The sequence below is a fragment of the Emys orbicularis genome, chromosome 8 (assembly GCF_028017835.1).
Source record: "Emys orbicularis isolate rEmyOrb1 chromosome 8, rEmyOrb1.hap1, whole genome shotgun sequence".
In the NCBI taxonomy this organism is placed as follows: domain Eukaryota; kingdom Metazoa; phylum Chordata; order Testudines; family Emydidae; genus Emys; species Emys orbicularis.
In genome coordinates this window covers 76,182,769-76,198,283 of record NC_088690.1, presented here as the reverse complement: position 1 = coordinate 76,198,283, position 15,515 = coordinate 76,182,769, and the positions used below count along the sequence as shown (strand labels likewise).

Sequence of the window (15,515 nt, the reverse complement as noted above, 5' to 3'; positions counted from 1 at the left end):
CTAGCTGTTGAGGCTGAGGGGAACAAAGCCCAAGACGTCTGCAGAGCCATGCAAGGACTCACCCAAAGTTTTGAGCAGCTGCAGCGCTATGGCATTCTTGGCCTTGTCATGTCCACTCAAGCCAGACTTATCACGTTTGATCCACATAAACCCACTGAAGGGGGATGGGTAACCTGGAATCACCACCTGATACCAGAACCGCAGCCAGCCGTCAGGGTTCGCTTGGACACATTTAGTCAGAAACACCGGGATTCCCAGCCGCTGCTTCTTGCACAGTGCATTCAGGTAGTCTAACACGCAGAATGCCTGTGGCAAAGGGCACATCACGGCACCACGAGGCGTCTGGCTCGGACTGCCACTCTTGCAGCCACCAGGCTGCAAGCTTTCTGGGAAGGTTCTCTCTGTGCTGGCACGGAGTTTCTGCTTCATGTCTACTTTCAGCCAATCCACTTCAATTTCCTCTCCATACAGGCCCAAGTTACCTATGCACAAGAGGAAGCAGGTCTCAGTTTCAGAGCATTGGTGCTCCTGGTGCTGAGAATGGGGATGGTAAATGCAAGATACAGGCAAGAAAGCAAGAGGGAGTAAAAATGCACACAGATTCCTCCACACACACACACACACACACACACACACACACACACACACACACAAAGGTATTGGATACAAGACAGTGAGATCCTATTGATAATTCTCTGCAGTTCTGGGTTGGGTTTACACTGACAATGGCTACAGGTTACCAGATATAGGCCTAACCTAGAGAAAACCCCACCCCCAAACTCATCTAGCCTGAGGGACCAGCGACAGCTCTGCTGTCATTTTCAAGCTCTCCTTTCTGCCCTGGTGATTTATACCCCAGGATAGCTGGGGCAATCAACTGTCACAAACAAAAGCAACATCCAAATGGACATGGAAAGGGACAAGATGGCAACCAGTGTTGCCATTTTAAGGCGATACCAGCCTGTCAGGACAAGAGACGTCAGTAGACCAAAAGATACATGCACCCACTACTCCCAGACTAGTGCCCAGAGAAGCCACTGCCACTTGTGGGATCTGCAACGCCCCTGCCATTCTGACTCCTCTTGCCCTGGCCCGCTCCTCCCCACAGAGGTTGAGTACCTTCCACTAGAGTTTTCTTGGCCATGGCCGCAGCTCGGTGGGAGTTGTATTTCAGCACTGCGAGCTGTCCCCCCTTCCGGGAGGGGCTGGGATACAGGGAGATGTTCAGGACCCCCGTGGTCACCTCCTGCAACAGTGTCCGCAGCTGGCCCTGCTCCACCGAGGATGACAGGCCATCCACACACAGCTCACACTTCTCAGTGCTCCTGCAAACCATGATGGGGCAGCCCTTCTGCACCTCAAAGTTGTTCAGAGCAGCAATAGCTATTTGCGCACTGCGCCGATTGCTGTACTTGGCATAGGCAAAGCCACGGTTGAGCCCACTGAAGGTCATCATGAGGCGGAACTCGTACAGCTTGCCCACGCTTTGGAAGAGAGGAATTAGTTTGTTTTCATAGATGTCCTGAGGGAGTTTTCCAATGAATACCTCTGAGCCGGATGGAGGGGGCTCCCCAATCCAGCCTGCAGATACACAACAAAAGCCAAGCAGTAAGATTGTGAGAGACACCTAGTCTCCAACAACCGCGCTTCCCTGAAACTCAGTGTGACAAGAGGCTGTGCCCCCAGGGCACAAAGTGAACCAGGCCTCAGCTTATCCCTTATCTGCAGAAGGATCCTGGGTAGGCAATGGGCCTTGGACACCAGCTCTGCACACAGGACAGGCTGGAGCAGATCCAAAAGGATAAAAAGCAAGGCCGTCCTGCTCAGTGGGAGAGGACAGGGGGAACCCTCTCATCCAGGGGCGATAAAAATGTTAAAAGGTTTTTTTACTTTATAATAATTAAAAAAAAAAAAATTACTTTTTATAAGTAAACCTGTTTATAATGAAATCTGAGTAAATAATTGCTTAAAACATTTAAATAAAAAATGTTAAATCCATGAGCTGCTATCAAAAACTTGGCATTAAAGGCTGCTTTTCTATAGGAGGAAAGATGTCTTCCCCTGATTCTAATTTTGCTTTAGAAATATGGCACAATAGGTCATGTACTGCATTAAATGTTTTATTAAAAAAATTATATGCTGTTGTGTTTAATTAAATTCCCGTTACCATCCTAATGGAGCTTGACAAATCATGAGCAAAAAGTTAATTATCTAGTAAGTAAGCCATATATCAGTTACCATTCACTAACATACTAAAAACATACAATTAAGACTCTGAAAATATAAAGCTCTAAAGTTGCTTAAATACATGTAGCAAAAAGATGCACCAATCTAGTGTCAAGGCTCTACTTAGTCATAAAGAAACATGTTTTAATGGGTACACCAACCAATAAGACAGCACCTTTCTTTAGAAAAGAACTGAAGCACAAATGGAAAAGTTAATTAAAATCAGTATTTAAACAGAGGCTTTCACTTGGTGACTTGAGGATCAGTGATCTTCAAAGGCCTCGATTTAAAGCAATCCACCCTGCTCCCCTCACAGAAGCCTCCAGCTGAGGCCCCCCAGCTCTGGGCCAGGGTTCAGAGATTAAGGGGGCGTTGGGTTGGCTGTATGTGGAGCAGGGTGACCACAGTGCCCCCCAACCACATCACCCTGGGTGGTTGCCCATATAACCCACCTGTAAGACCAGCCCTGCCCCCACAAAAAGTGACAACCCCCCTCATACCACGGCAACCTCACTTCTGCGCTACTGCTGGCTGTGGCGCTTCCTTCCGAGCTGGGTGCCTGCCCAGAAGCCACTGCTCTCTGGCCGCCCAGCTCTGAAGGCAGCACAGAAGGGTGGCAATACCGTGACCCCCCCCCCCTCTACAATGGACAGATTTCACAGGGAGACCAGATTTCATGGTCTGTGATGCATATTTCACACTTGTGAATTTGGTAGGGCCCTAAGCATGAGTCTTTTCGGTACCTCTGAGGGCTCAAGTGGTAGGAGTGAATGCTTAACACATACAGACTTTGCACAGAAGTCTAACACATCCTTGATCTTTAATAGAGAAAATTACTCCAGTTTATAGTGTAGACATACCCTAAGTCAACCTCTATTAGGTCGACTTACAACCACCATAGTAATTACTGTGGTGGTGCATATCTACACTACTCTCCTTGGGTTGGTGGTGCACATCCTCACCAGAAGCGCTTCCACTGACCTAAAAGGGGCAGTGTGGGGAGCTGAGACCCTAGTCTCTCCATTTTGCTGGCAGCTCCCTGAAGGAAACTGAGGTCCCCCTCTGCCCAATTGCCTCCCCATTCCTTGCCAGGAGCAGGGGAAAACCACCTGGGGTTTCTCACGTCCCTGCTCCCGGCTCCAGAGCCATAAAATTGACAAGACAGCCAGACAGCCAACATTCCCGGCCGGGAGTAGGGTCCAGCTGCCCATCTCTCCGGGGAGAGAGAGGCAGTTGGGCTCTAGCTGCCCAGCTTTCTTGTCAACTGACAAGAGCCAACAGCTTATGTACAGAACGTAGTGTCTACACAGACACTGTCGCCCTAATTACACCAACATAAACCCTACACCTCTCGTGGCAGTGGAGGAATTATATTGGTGTAGTGGGGCACTCACATCGGTGGGACAAGGCTGCAGTGTAGACACTGACATAATTAGGTTGATGTAAGCTGCCTAATGTCGACCTAACTACATGCATCCGACGAAGTGGGTATTCACCCACGAAAGCTCATGCTCCAATATGTCTGTTAGTCTATAAGGTGCCACAGGACTCTTTGCTGACCTAACAGTAGCATATACCATGCCTCAGATTACAGATCATTTAGAAAACCTCCTAACTGCAACACCCCTCACTAGCTCACCCTGCCCTTGGCAGACCAACTCTGTTCAGGTAGCTAAGCAGGGTCCCTGGCCTCATCAGACTTCTACACACTGGACTGCTTCTCCTGCATGGCGACTTCCAGCCCAGCTTGCCTTCTCGGTCCTTGGCTGATCCATACCCTCCCTCCCCTCCTGCCCAACATATCGCCTGTACATTTATGCCTGACCTTTCCTAGTTTATACATCCCACCAACACCTCCTCTTTGTTCTGTCAAGTATCAGAGGGGTAGCCGTGTTAGTCTGAATCTGTAAAAAGCAACAGAGGGTCCTGTGGCACCTTTAAGACTAACAGAAGTATTGGGAGCATAAGCTTTCGTGGGTAAGAACCTCACTTCTTCAGCATCTGAAGAAGTGAGGTTCTTACCCACGAAAGCTTATGCTCCCAATACTTCTGTTAGTCTTAAAGGTGCCACAGGACCCTCTTTGTTCTGTGTTTGACAACTTTCAACTCCTGCCATTCCCCCATCCCTTCAGAGAGAGGTGGGCGTATCTTCTCATAGCTGGAGCACACCCAGGCCTGGTCTACATTACAAAGTTCAGTCAACATAAGCTGCCTTGCATCAACCTAGTTGTGCGTGTATGTGTAAACTGGTCTCCCACCAATGCAAGGTCTCCATTACACCAACATAGTAATATCAGCTCCCCGAGCAGCACTGAGCCATGGTTGACATACAGAGGGTGACAGTGCGAGTGTAGACCCTGCATTACCTATGTAGACCTTAACAGTCCTCCAGCAGCTGTCCCACAATGCCTGACACATTCAACTGTCATCTCCACTGCCCAGGACTCAGAGACCAGAAGCCACCCCCACCTTTGAAGTCCCACAAAATTTTTAAATGCCTTTTCCTGACTGTCCAGCTTGGCAAGCACACCTAGCAGATTGCTGTGTGCAGTTGCCCAGCTGATCATACGCTCCAGCCTGGAGTGGACAGGAGATATCAGAACTCCTGTGCCTGTGGGGAGAAGAGGCTGTGCAGGCATAGCTCCAATCCAGCTGTAGAAACATGGACACCTATGAGCAGGTAGCACAGGACAATGAGAATGACAGGGATCAGCAGCAGTGCCATGTGAAAGCGAAGGAACTGTCAGGCATGTCAGAAGCCAGGGAGGCCAACGGTCAATCTGGTTTTATCTGTAGCCAGACAGGACTTGTACCTGCTCATACTGGGGGGGGGGCAGGCATGGGGAGGGGGTGGGTTGGGGATTGACATAACCACCCTATGTGTCACCTCTGGGAGGAACCTTGCAGCCCCATGTCCCTGGGCCAGGACAGCCAATCCCACCAGCTCCTGGAGGGCTGGGCCCATTGCCTTGGGAAACTCACAGCACCACAGTGTCTTCCGAGAGCTCCTGTACCCTTGTGGACACCTCAGCAGGGGGAGGGCTGCAGGCAATGCCCCAAACTCAGGGTGAGCAGAGGAAGTGCCCAATATCTTTCCCAGCAAACCCCTGCACCCCCCCCAATCCTGAGCCCAGTTAAGGGCCACCACACTCTCCCCACAAGAGTTACCTGCAGGTGGGGGCACTGTCCTTTTCCCACTGCACCTCTCTCCACCCCCTCCTCCCCCCAGGCATATTTCCTGCTCACTCAGCCTCTGTCCCCAGCAGCTGGACCCAGGCTGGGAAGAGAGGGGCTGAGACCGAGACGCTTCTCCCACTGGCTGAGGGTGGCTGCTCAGGGTAGCTGCAGAGCAATGGCTGCCTGAGCAAGTGCCTGGCTGGGGAAGCAGTAGCAGCCCACCTCCTCCACTCCCACCTTGGCCCAGCTGCCAGGGACAGGGGCCGAGCTGGAAATAGGCTTGCGGGGGGGCACCTCTTACTCGCTTGCCCCCTGTCTCCAGCAGCCAGTCCTGGGCCGCTGCTGCCTCCACAGCTGGGCTTTCCCAGGCAGCAGCCACGCTGCACAGAGGCAGCCACCTTCACCCAGTGTGCAAAGTGGCTCCATCCTGCCCCCTCTGCTCCCTGCCTGGGCCCAGCTGCCAGGGAGAGGGGCTGAGTGAGCCAGAAACATGCCAAGGAGAGGCACAGCAGCAGGACAGACCCCTCTTGACCCACTGGCAGGACAAGAAGAGCAAGCGCAGCTCGGCGCCAGAGCCATCCTTACTCATACGCAAACTACGTAGCCATGTAGGGCACCAGGAAATTTGGGGCACCACGTTGCCCTACACAGCTGCATGCTGCTCCAGCAGCCAGCCCGATCCCCTGGCCAGGAAAGCTGCCCCCACTCCCACTCCACCCCTTCCCCACAGCCCCACCCCCAGCCCTGCCCCCACTCGACCCCTTCCCTAAATCCCCCACCCCACTCCACCCCTTCCCCTGAGCTACATGCCGGGGGACTGCAGCAGGGGTCGGGCGAGCCCTGCACTCACTGGGCAGCAGGAAGTGGAGCAACCCAGCCTGCTCCCAGCCATGCCACCGGTGAGTGCTGGGGGGGGTAGTTCCTCCCTGCCCCCCAAGTCTGGGAGCCCAGGGAGCAGGCTGAGGCCGGGTCACTCCACTTCCCGCCGCGCTGTGAGTGCAGGGTCAGGCCCGTCCTGCAATCACTGGGCAGCAGGAAGTGGAACAATCCAGCCCCAACCCACTCTGCCGGTTCATGCTAGGGGGGCGGTTTCCCCCCTGCCCCCAAAGACCTTGGGTGCAGCCCCACCCCACCCCCCCACGGAGGCCTGGGGCCACCCCCTGTGGAGGGGTGGCATAGGGCACCACAATGTCTAGGAGTGGCCCTGCTCGGTGCTTGCAGAAATGGGGCATGTGACTCCGCATACCCCCCACGTCACCTTTGTCTGTAGCTGTTATGGGCTTGAGGGGTTCCCCCTTCACACATGCAGAACACCTGAGCCAGATAAGGTGGTGAAAGAGGACGACTTGAGATGACATGCTGAGCAAGATCCTGCAAGCAAGAGCTGTATCAGATTGTGAACAAAGGACCTGGAGGTTGAATACTGCAGACTGTATGGAGAAGGATAGAGTGGACAGGAGAAAGATCCAGGAGTCCCAGCAGGAAAAGACGACAGACTTATCAGGATATAATGGAGCTTCTCCAGCAGCAAAAATCCCTATAGACTCTTGTGGGCCTACATGTTCAAACACAGGCTTGCCCCCCTTTGCAGTCCATGGAGAGCTCCATCATAGCACCCCAATACACCCCTCAACACTCTTCTTGTGGCTCTACAAATACCAAAAGTATTGTGTATCCTGTGCTTGCAACGCTCATGATAATAGTGCAGAGCTGCGCAGACTCCATGCTTCTATCAGAGATGGCCAACAGTGACAAGCCCTGCCTGGGTTCATAGGACTTTCAAAACAGGAGCAAAAATTATGGGGTAGAGAGGTTATGAGATGCAGAAAGTTGCATGATAGGAACTTGACCCTGCAGTTCCACTCACCCCTGTGCAACTTGTTTCTGCTCCTCCATGCACTGCCAAAACACAGCTGGATGGCAGTGAGTTGCACACCAGGATACCTATCCACTGCATATCATTATAGGCACACCTAGTGAGCGTGCAGAACACCAATGCAAGGAGCCAAGCATACAAGTGCACAAGCGATATGCTAACTTCACCAGCTTTATACCTATGTAACTTGCACTGGCAAGAGTTTGTACTGTGGATGTGTCCCAATGTGCTTCACCCTGGGTAAGTCGTCACTGAGTTCGAATAACCCAACATTGTCCCTGGTCTGGCAGAGACATGACAATTCCTTGCCAGCAGAGGTGGAATACACACACACTTACTTGTGATACTAGTTTTCATAGCAACAGCTTCACAATATCAATTAAAATGCTTACATTGTACAGATGCCCCCAAATCACCACACTTCCTCATCAGGAAACTTATCTAGGTTTTCCATTCATTGCTACCCGCTACGGAGCTGTGAATGGACTCAGCAGTTTGGAACCAGTAGAGTGACTGTATTTCTATGCCTAAAGCAACTGAAAAAGCTGTCTACATACCTGAGGGAGGGCCTCCATACTTCCTCTGACCATTGACCTGCACCAGTTGGATGCCAGTCTCCTTCACCCAGGCCAACAGGGCTGTTTTATTGTTCTGATTGACAGCATCACTCCACATCTGTCAAGGAACCAGACAGACACTTTGTCCAAGGTCCCAGTGGCTATTTCTGACCTCACATCTGAGGCCTTCAAAGGAAGCGAGTTAGCAGTGACCCATCCCACCAGTAGACGGACACCCATTTACAGCCCTCCTCCAAAAACAACTATCAAGTGGTATGTAAAACTTTAGACTGTGCTTTCTTATTCTCCAGGGTCAGAGAACATGTGACAAGACTCCTTACATCACAGAGACCTCCAGTGGCTCTTCTCAGTCAAGGTTCACCTACCTAGTCTGATTAAATGGAGCCATGGTAGATCCCATGTTGCAGGGAGCCTCATCAGCTCACTCCCACCCACTCCATGGTGATGAGGACCTATGAAGCTCCCAGGTTGCAGAAGGTTTTCAAGAGAAACACCTCAGTATTAGAGAAAAACTAAAGAGTAATACATAAAAAGGTGTAGCAAGCAGTCAGACAGCCACCAACTCAACAGACTGATGCTAAGATTGGCATCCTATTCCAGATGTATGTCCGGAGAGAATACCATACTGCTGTGAGACTCACTCGCTCCAATTAGAAGCTGCATTTATAAGACTTAAATTGCAACTCAGCTGGAGAGAACAGACTGGAGAAGAATTGGTAAAGTGGCAGCTCCCATACCCCACCCAAAGAGACATCAGCATCTTTCCTGGGTATGGAGATGCCATAAAACAAGGAGTTCTTAAAACCTTTCCTACATGGGACCATTGCATCAGTTTCACTCAAGTTTTTTTTTTTTTTTTAAACCCACTTTAATTAAACTGGTGCAAACCCCTGTGTAGAGGCTCTTATTCCAGTTTCAAAACAAGCATGTTTTGATTTAGCTTAAGGTGATTAGAAGTCAGTTTAAATTGCATTAAAATAAGTGCATCCACACAGGGGTCTGCACTAGTCTAACTAGATTGGGTTAGCAGTCACCCTTTACATTAATACAGGGCAGCTTTCCAATGTAAGCAAGCATTTTAGAGACTGCTCTCAAGCCTCAACTTTAGTTTCTACAGCTAGTACATATTTAGTTGTACTGTTTTTCTAAAGCAGGAAAAATCCTTCCAGAAGGTAGAGATTAGAGAGCAGGAAAGCGATTGGCCCTAAACTCTCTAGTTCTCTAAACCAGCAACAATGCTCCCTGCATACAGAATCCAACATGCCAGGGCACCTCACAGGGGCTTAACACAGCCATGAAAAGGCAGAGATGGCCATAATGCATGTTAAGATTTTAAGTCACCTTCCCCCTCCCCTTTTAAAGATGGGCTTCCTCCCCAGTTTGGGTTGTCATTATGGGGCTCTAAAAGAGTGTCTTATGAAGATGGTTTTCCCCCATTAATCTGGGAATGCAGCACCCTGCCACCAAAGCTAAGCACCTTGCATCTGTTGAGGAGAAACATGGTCTGGCTGCAACAGCCAGCTGAACGGAGTGGTAGCTGAGCAGTTGGGGAAATGGGTGTCAGTCAGAACAGGCAGTGGGTGTGCCAGAACTATCAACGTACAACAGATCGTGCCGAAGCAGCCTTAACAGACTGACATTTACACATAATGAAAACCAAAATTTGTAGCTAAATTCTGGGGAGAGTTAAATTAATTTATCTCTGATTGTTTGGAGGCTCCAAGCCTTTGAGGGATCAGTAGCACAGGCGCCGATTTCCAGACCCCACCCTTCCCCCAAGGCCCCACCCCACCTCTTCCTGGAGTTCCACCTACTCCCCTGCTCCTCCGCAGGGGACGGGCATCACTGGACACGGCCTCGCTGGTCTCCCACATCGGGGCGCACACAACCTCCGGGCTCCTCCACGCTGCCAACGGCGCCACCCCAGCCTCTTGGGACCCACGGGTGGGGGGGGGGTGAAAGAAGAGGTCCCAGAGGGGATCCAAGTTCATTAACGCTCCCGGACCCTGGGGCAGACTCCTCTCCGCAAAGCGCCTGTTTAGGGGAGTCTCCAGGGAGGGAGTTCGGCCCCTTGGCCAGACCCGCAGCAAAACTGGCTGGAACTGGCTGCAAGGCTCCGCCGGGCCCCTGAACCTGGCACTCGCCATCCCCAGGGCCAGTTTGCGGAGCCAAGAGGGACAGCACCTGGGAGCACTCGAGCGACTACCCCAAAGCAGCGATGACAACAACCCCGCACACCCCTCCAAGCCGGCGCCCCCCGCCCCAGGAGGGCCCCGGCAGCCCCGCCCTGCCCTCTACTAGAGGAGCCGCTCACAGCGAAGCTCGCTCCGCGGCCGGCCGACGGGACGGGCCCCCCTGGGGCCGGGGAAGTGCTGAGCCCCGCTCCAAGAGCCCTGTGCCAGAGGAAGGAGCCGCAACAGCCAAAGGAGCTGCGCTGCCCGAGGACGCTGGAGGTTCCCCCTGCCCTCGGGTGGGAAGCAAGAGGCGTCCGGAGCTACCCAGGGTTCCCAAGACAACGTGCTCGGCACCAGAGCCCAGGCCCCTTCACTCGCGCCACCATGCAACCAGACGGGCCCCTGCAGGGGGAGCCCGGGGCGCTCACCTGCGCCTCCAGCGCGCCCTCCATGCTACACCAGCCAAACCCCTCACAGCAGCGGCTGCGCCCGCCGCCCCTTTATACCCTCCCCAGGCCTGGAAGCTTCCAGTGGCCCCGATCGGGGCTCGCTCATTGGGCGCTGGCTGGGTTCACCCCGCCCCCGGGCTGCAGGGTGGGGCTGGCCTCGGCCTCGGCCCTGGGCGCCGACGGCGCACCTCGCTCCGGCACCCAGGGCGAAGCGGCTGAGGCGAAGTCGCCGTCTCTGGGCATCGCTACAAAGTTACAGCCCTAGGGGGCCTGCGGAGAGGGGCGCTGCTCCCAGCGGCTTCCGCGCCAGGTCTGCCGGCAAGGCAAGGGGGCAGGGGCCACGCGGGCAGTTTCCCCACGGAAGGGGTGGGACGGGAGCCCCAGCTGATCCCCTCCACATGCAGCAGCTAGGCGGATAGCACCTGTCACTTCTTCCTGTTCCAGAGCACTGAAGGATGGTTATGTACAGAACCACCCTCCCTCCCCATTAGCTTCCTTACTGTGCCGACACTCACACTAATGAGAAAGACCATGAGAAATAATGGCTGCAGAAACCCCCAACTACTAGCCCAATGCCCTGGCAGCCACAGGCCCAGCTACTGCCGAACCTTGAGGGCTTGATGCTGACACGATGCAGAATAACATAAGGGAACTGAATAGGAATGGAGACTGCTCAAGAACCAGCGCTGTCTTAACGATAATGAAATGTCCTTACATTTGCTAGCAGGGTCAGAAAAAGGCAACATGTTCTGGGGCGGTTTGTGCACTGCCCTGTGTGAACACAGCTAGCAAAGTGTCATGCTCCCCCCTGTCTCTAGCCCAGTCCTTTCAGATGCCCTTGCTGTAGGAGTCAACAATTTTTTTGTGCAGAAACTTACAACTACCTACTCGCAACCAGCTTCTCCAGAAAAGAAAGCAGGCACCAGAGCCAGTCAAACCCACCCAGTTCTGATTTTTCAGGGAAAGTGGCTCATGGAGAAGACAGTTTCTTCATTTCTTTTCTCCCAGAATTAATATAGCCTCTTCCAGCCCTACCCAACCCAGCACAGCACAGCTTTGGTTTGTTCAGAAGTTTTAAAGGAAAACTGCAGTGATCAGTTGTAGCACCTTGAAGTTAAGTATTATTAAATCAGAGGTGCCCTTTTAAGTCAGTGCAAGTTTTGTGACAAAGAAAAATGTCAGGGTTGGATCCTGTTCTATTTGCTTAGGAACCTTATTCCTTAGCCCACCCTCTCTGTAACACTACCAGTTATCTCAGTGAAAGCTCCCATATACTGATACTCTAATAAGAATTCAGGTTTTCCTGACATAACTTTAATAATTCAGCATGCATTTAAATGCATGAGAAAGTAGCAACTCTGCAATTTTCTTTCTTGGTAGTTGGAAAGTAGTTGCCAGTTCCTACATTTAAAAAATGTGCTAAATGTAACCACTCTTACCTTTAAAGAAAAATAGGAGCTGCTTTCTCATTAATTTAAGCAAAATCTGGGCTTTTGAGTTTTACTTTTAAGTATACAATCATGACAGTCTGCTGAAGATGCAACATTTGTTTTAAAGTGATTTAGGTTACATTTCAATGCATGCAACTTTCTAATCAGTCTGGGGTATTTCCAAAAAGCCCAAATCATTAGGTATCCAACTTCCACTAAATTTTGATGGGATTTGGACAAATTTGAAAATTCCAGCCTTGGACAAAAACATGTAATTAGCATTAGGATTTGAAACAGAAGAAGGGGAGTGGTTAAGACTCAACATTGTAGCTGCTTTACAGAATAATCTTGAGAGAGAGGATTTGGACAAAGATTAGGTGAATGGTCTCAGAAGTAAACAATTTCACATTCTACAAGCCTGAAGGGATGCACGGGGCGGAAATGTCTAAGGGCACGTCTTCACTACCCGCCGGATCGGCGGGTAGCAATAGATCTATTGGGGATCGTAGACGCGATAAAATCGATCCCCAATGGCTCTGCTGTCGACTCCGGAACTCCACCGCGGCAAGAGGCGGAAGCGGAGTCGACGGCGGCGCGGCAGCGGTCGACTCGCCGCCGTCCTTACAGCCAGGTAAGTCGACCTAAAATACGCAACTTCAGCTACGCTATTCACGTAGCTGAAGTTGCGTATCTTAGGTCGACCGACCCTTCCCCCCTCCCCCCCCCCCCCCCCCCCGTAGTGTAGACCTAGCCTCAGGTTTAGACAGGCTATAGCAGGGGTGGTCTAATTTTTTGGCCCGAGGGCCACATCTGGAAACAGAAATTGTATGGCAGGCTATGAATGCTCACAAAATTGGGGTTGGGGTGTGGGAGGGGGTGAGGGCTCTGGTTGGGGGTGCGGGCTCGGGGGTGGGGCCAGAAATAAGTTCCGGATATGGGAGGGGGCTCTGGGCTGGGGTGAGGGAGTGAGGTGTGGGGAGGGGGGTGCAGGCTCCAGCTGGGGGTGCAGGCTTGGGTGGGGCTGGGGATGAGAGGCTTGGGGTGCAGGAGGGTGCTCCTGGCTGGGATTGAGGGGTTTGGAGGGGGGGGTCAGAACGTGGGGAGAGGCTCAGGGGTGCAGGCTCCAAGCAGCACTTACTTCAAACAGCTCCCAGAAGCAGCAGCATGTCCCTGCTCCGGCTCCTGCTTGATGGCCCATTAAGGATCATCAGCTATACAACTGACCCATTGAGAGAAGGCAGATACGCCTTGTAACTCAGCAAAGTATGCAGGAACTTGCCCATGTTACTCCAAACTCCATTTGGCTGTAATTTTCCACAATAAGAACAAAGAGGAAAAGACTATAAAAGGCTGATGCCTCCTCTCCATCTGGTCTTCAATCCTGCCTTTTACCTCTGGAGGGACTTTGCTACAAGGAAGCTCTGCACAAAGGACTGAATGACCCATCCCAGCTGTGGATGTACTCCAGAGACTTGATTTGAGCCTGCAGTTTATTTTATCACTGCTACAAGCCTGAACCAAGAACTTTGCCATTACTGTATGTAATTGATTCCATTTAACCAATTCTAGCTCCCATCTATATCTTTTTCCTTTTATGAATAAACCTTTAGATTTTAGATTCTAAAGGATTGGCAACAGCGTGATTTGTGGGTAAGATCTGATTTGTATATTGACCTGGGTCTGTGGCTTGGTCCTTGGGGATCAGGAGAACCTTTTTTCTTTTACTGGGGTATTGGTTTTCATAACCATTTGTCCCCATAATGAGTGGCACTGGTGGTGATACTGGGAAACTGGAGTGTCTAAGGGAATTGCTTGTGTGACTTGTGGTTAGCCAGTGGGGTGAAACCAAAGTCCTCTTAGTCTGGCTGGTTTGGTTTGCCTTAGAGGTGAAAAAACCCCAGCCTTGGGCTGTAACTGCCCTGTTTTAAGCAATTTGTCCTGAATTGGCACTCTCAGTTGGTTCCCGACAGAACCAGCATTGTTAGTTTCCAATGGGAGTTTCCAGATAAGGCTTTTCACTGCACACTGCAAAATACCATCCCCAGTGCACTTTTTAAAAGGTCCCTGGAACTCAAGGAATGGAACAGCAGCAGCAGTGACATTTATCACCCGGCCCTTGTCCTGAGGGAGTGTGGGGGAAGAGTAACAGAGGCCCTGAAATCCTGGCAATCCCAGAAGACAGTCACACAAGAGGCAGGTGTGGGACTGTCAGAAGATTTATTAAGCTTGCTTAGAATGTTTTACACTTTGAGACGAGGTCATTTCCCCTCCAGGCAGAGAAGTGACACCGTGCAGAACCTTTATTCAAACAGAAAGGAACATGAAGCTGTGACCAAGATCCTCAGTGTCTGCCAATGGCCCAGGGCGCCACAGCTCTGCCCAGTAACAGTAATGATTACAGACACACAGCTGGCATTCTCCAAAGTGTCTCAGGAAACATCCTCTCCAGCTCTCTCACTGGCTATGCCCAGGAGCACAGTGTTCTTTAAAAGGCAAAGCAGCATCTCTGCTCCTTCTGGGAAAAGGAATTTCATGATAAAATAATAAATATGGCTTCAAAGACCCCTGTGCCCCCACTGACATGTCATGAGCAAGAACTCTGGCATTTAGAGAGGAAATCTCTACAAGTCTTCCCCTTCCCCCGTATCAGTTGAAATCCAATAAACTCGCTGATGTGGCTGGCTGGAAGGCTAGGGCTGGCACGTTCGCCTCTTGATTTCCTCAATGAGGTTTTCCCTGCGAACATCAACCTGAAAAACAAATAAATGAATTAACAGAACCACTCCCCTCCTATAATCCAGCCTCCTCCTGGAACCATTCTTCTCCAGTCCATCCAAGAATACCCCAAATCGCACGCACTGCCCTGTCTGACAAAAGAGCACCTAGCCGTCCTCCCACAAATCAAGCCAAAGTATTCAGAACTGTTCATTTTTGAAGTAACGTTTCTAATACACACACCCCTTCTCTGCAAAACAACTCCTAGGTAAGTGGCTCTCCAGCTTGATTCATCTCTAGCACAGGGTCCAATCTAAACAGTTTTTAATAACTCCTTTCTCTATGGCATCCTTAACACCCGGTTGCCCAGCACACAGAGAATGCTGCTATCCACCTTCTCATGCAAAGAAGCACAACCATATCCAACACCTTCACAGGCTCTCCATGCCTGTAGGAGCCAGTTCAAAGTTGCCCTTGTTTCTGAACCATCCCTCTGTAGCCTTGCTCCAGCCTATATGTGCAAAGTATTGTCACCAATTCACAGACCTTATCTCCACTCCCCTCCCTGTCCTCATCTAGCATCTACCTCCCCTCTGTCCCCCCACTCAGTTTAGCCATTGTCGGTGGGTGAGCCTTCTCCTCTGCAGTACCTGCCACATCAAACAGCCTTCCTGTATCTCACTGACTCTTCAAGTCAGATGAATGTGCCTAGCTCCTTTGATATCTTCTGCTGCTATTAATTCTAAGGCCTCCTGAGATGCAGTATATGGGAAGGTCCCCATACTAATACAGCTGCATTATATCCACTATTGGGGTATAAAGGAGAAATTTAGCAATGGTACCCAACAATCATTCATGTGGCTGAGAGATTACTGACACCTCAATCTCTC

At 51.2% G+C, this 15,515-nt stretch overlaps 2 protein-coding genes across 4 annotated transcripts in view; both read right to left on the bottom strand.

Moving 5' to 3' along the window:
* Nucleotides 1–10,483, bottom strand: DND1 (DND microRNA-mediated repression inhibitor 1). Its single transcript, XM_065409980.1, has 4 exons — nt 10,460–10,483; nt 7,837–7,954; nt 1,120–1,581; nt 1–482 (listed from the first exon to the last, which is right to left on the bottom strand). Exons 1-4 carry the CDS (start codon nt 10,481–10,483, stop codon nt 1–3), a joined length of 1,086 nt encoding a protein of 361 aa, XP_065266052.1.
* A 3,627-nt stretch (nt 10,484–14,110) lies between these two features.
* Nucleotides 14,111–15,515, bottom strand: part of LOC135882862 (histidine--tRNA ligase, cytoplasmic) — a 28,416-nt gene continuing 27,011 nt past the window's right edge. For all 3 annotated transcript variants that reach the window (XM_065409892.1, XM_065409894.1, XM_065409895.1), the window contains one exon: nt 14,111–14,660. In XM_065409892.1, coding sequence (XP_065265964.1) covers nt 14,601–14,660 — 60 coding nt within the window. In that variant the 3' untranslated portion in view covers nt 14,111–14,600. The remainder of the gene's footprint in view (nt 14,661–15,515) is intronic.

What these genes read in the sequence shown, in the direction of transcription:
- DND1 (XM_065409980.1), bottom strand. Translation starts at nt 10,483, where the DNA reads ATGGAGGGCGCGCTGGAGGCGCAG. An exon ending in AGGGCGCGCTGGAGGCGCAG is followed by an intron (nt 7,955 to 10,459) that starts GTGAGCGCCCCG and finishes GTTCCTTGACAG; the next exon opens with ATGTGGAGTGATGCTGTCAA. An exon ending in CAAGAAAACTCTAGTGGAAG is followed by an intron (nt 483 to 1,119) that starts GTACTCAACCTC and finishes TCTTGTGCATAG; the next exon opens with GTAACTTGGGCCTGTATGGA.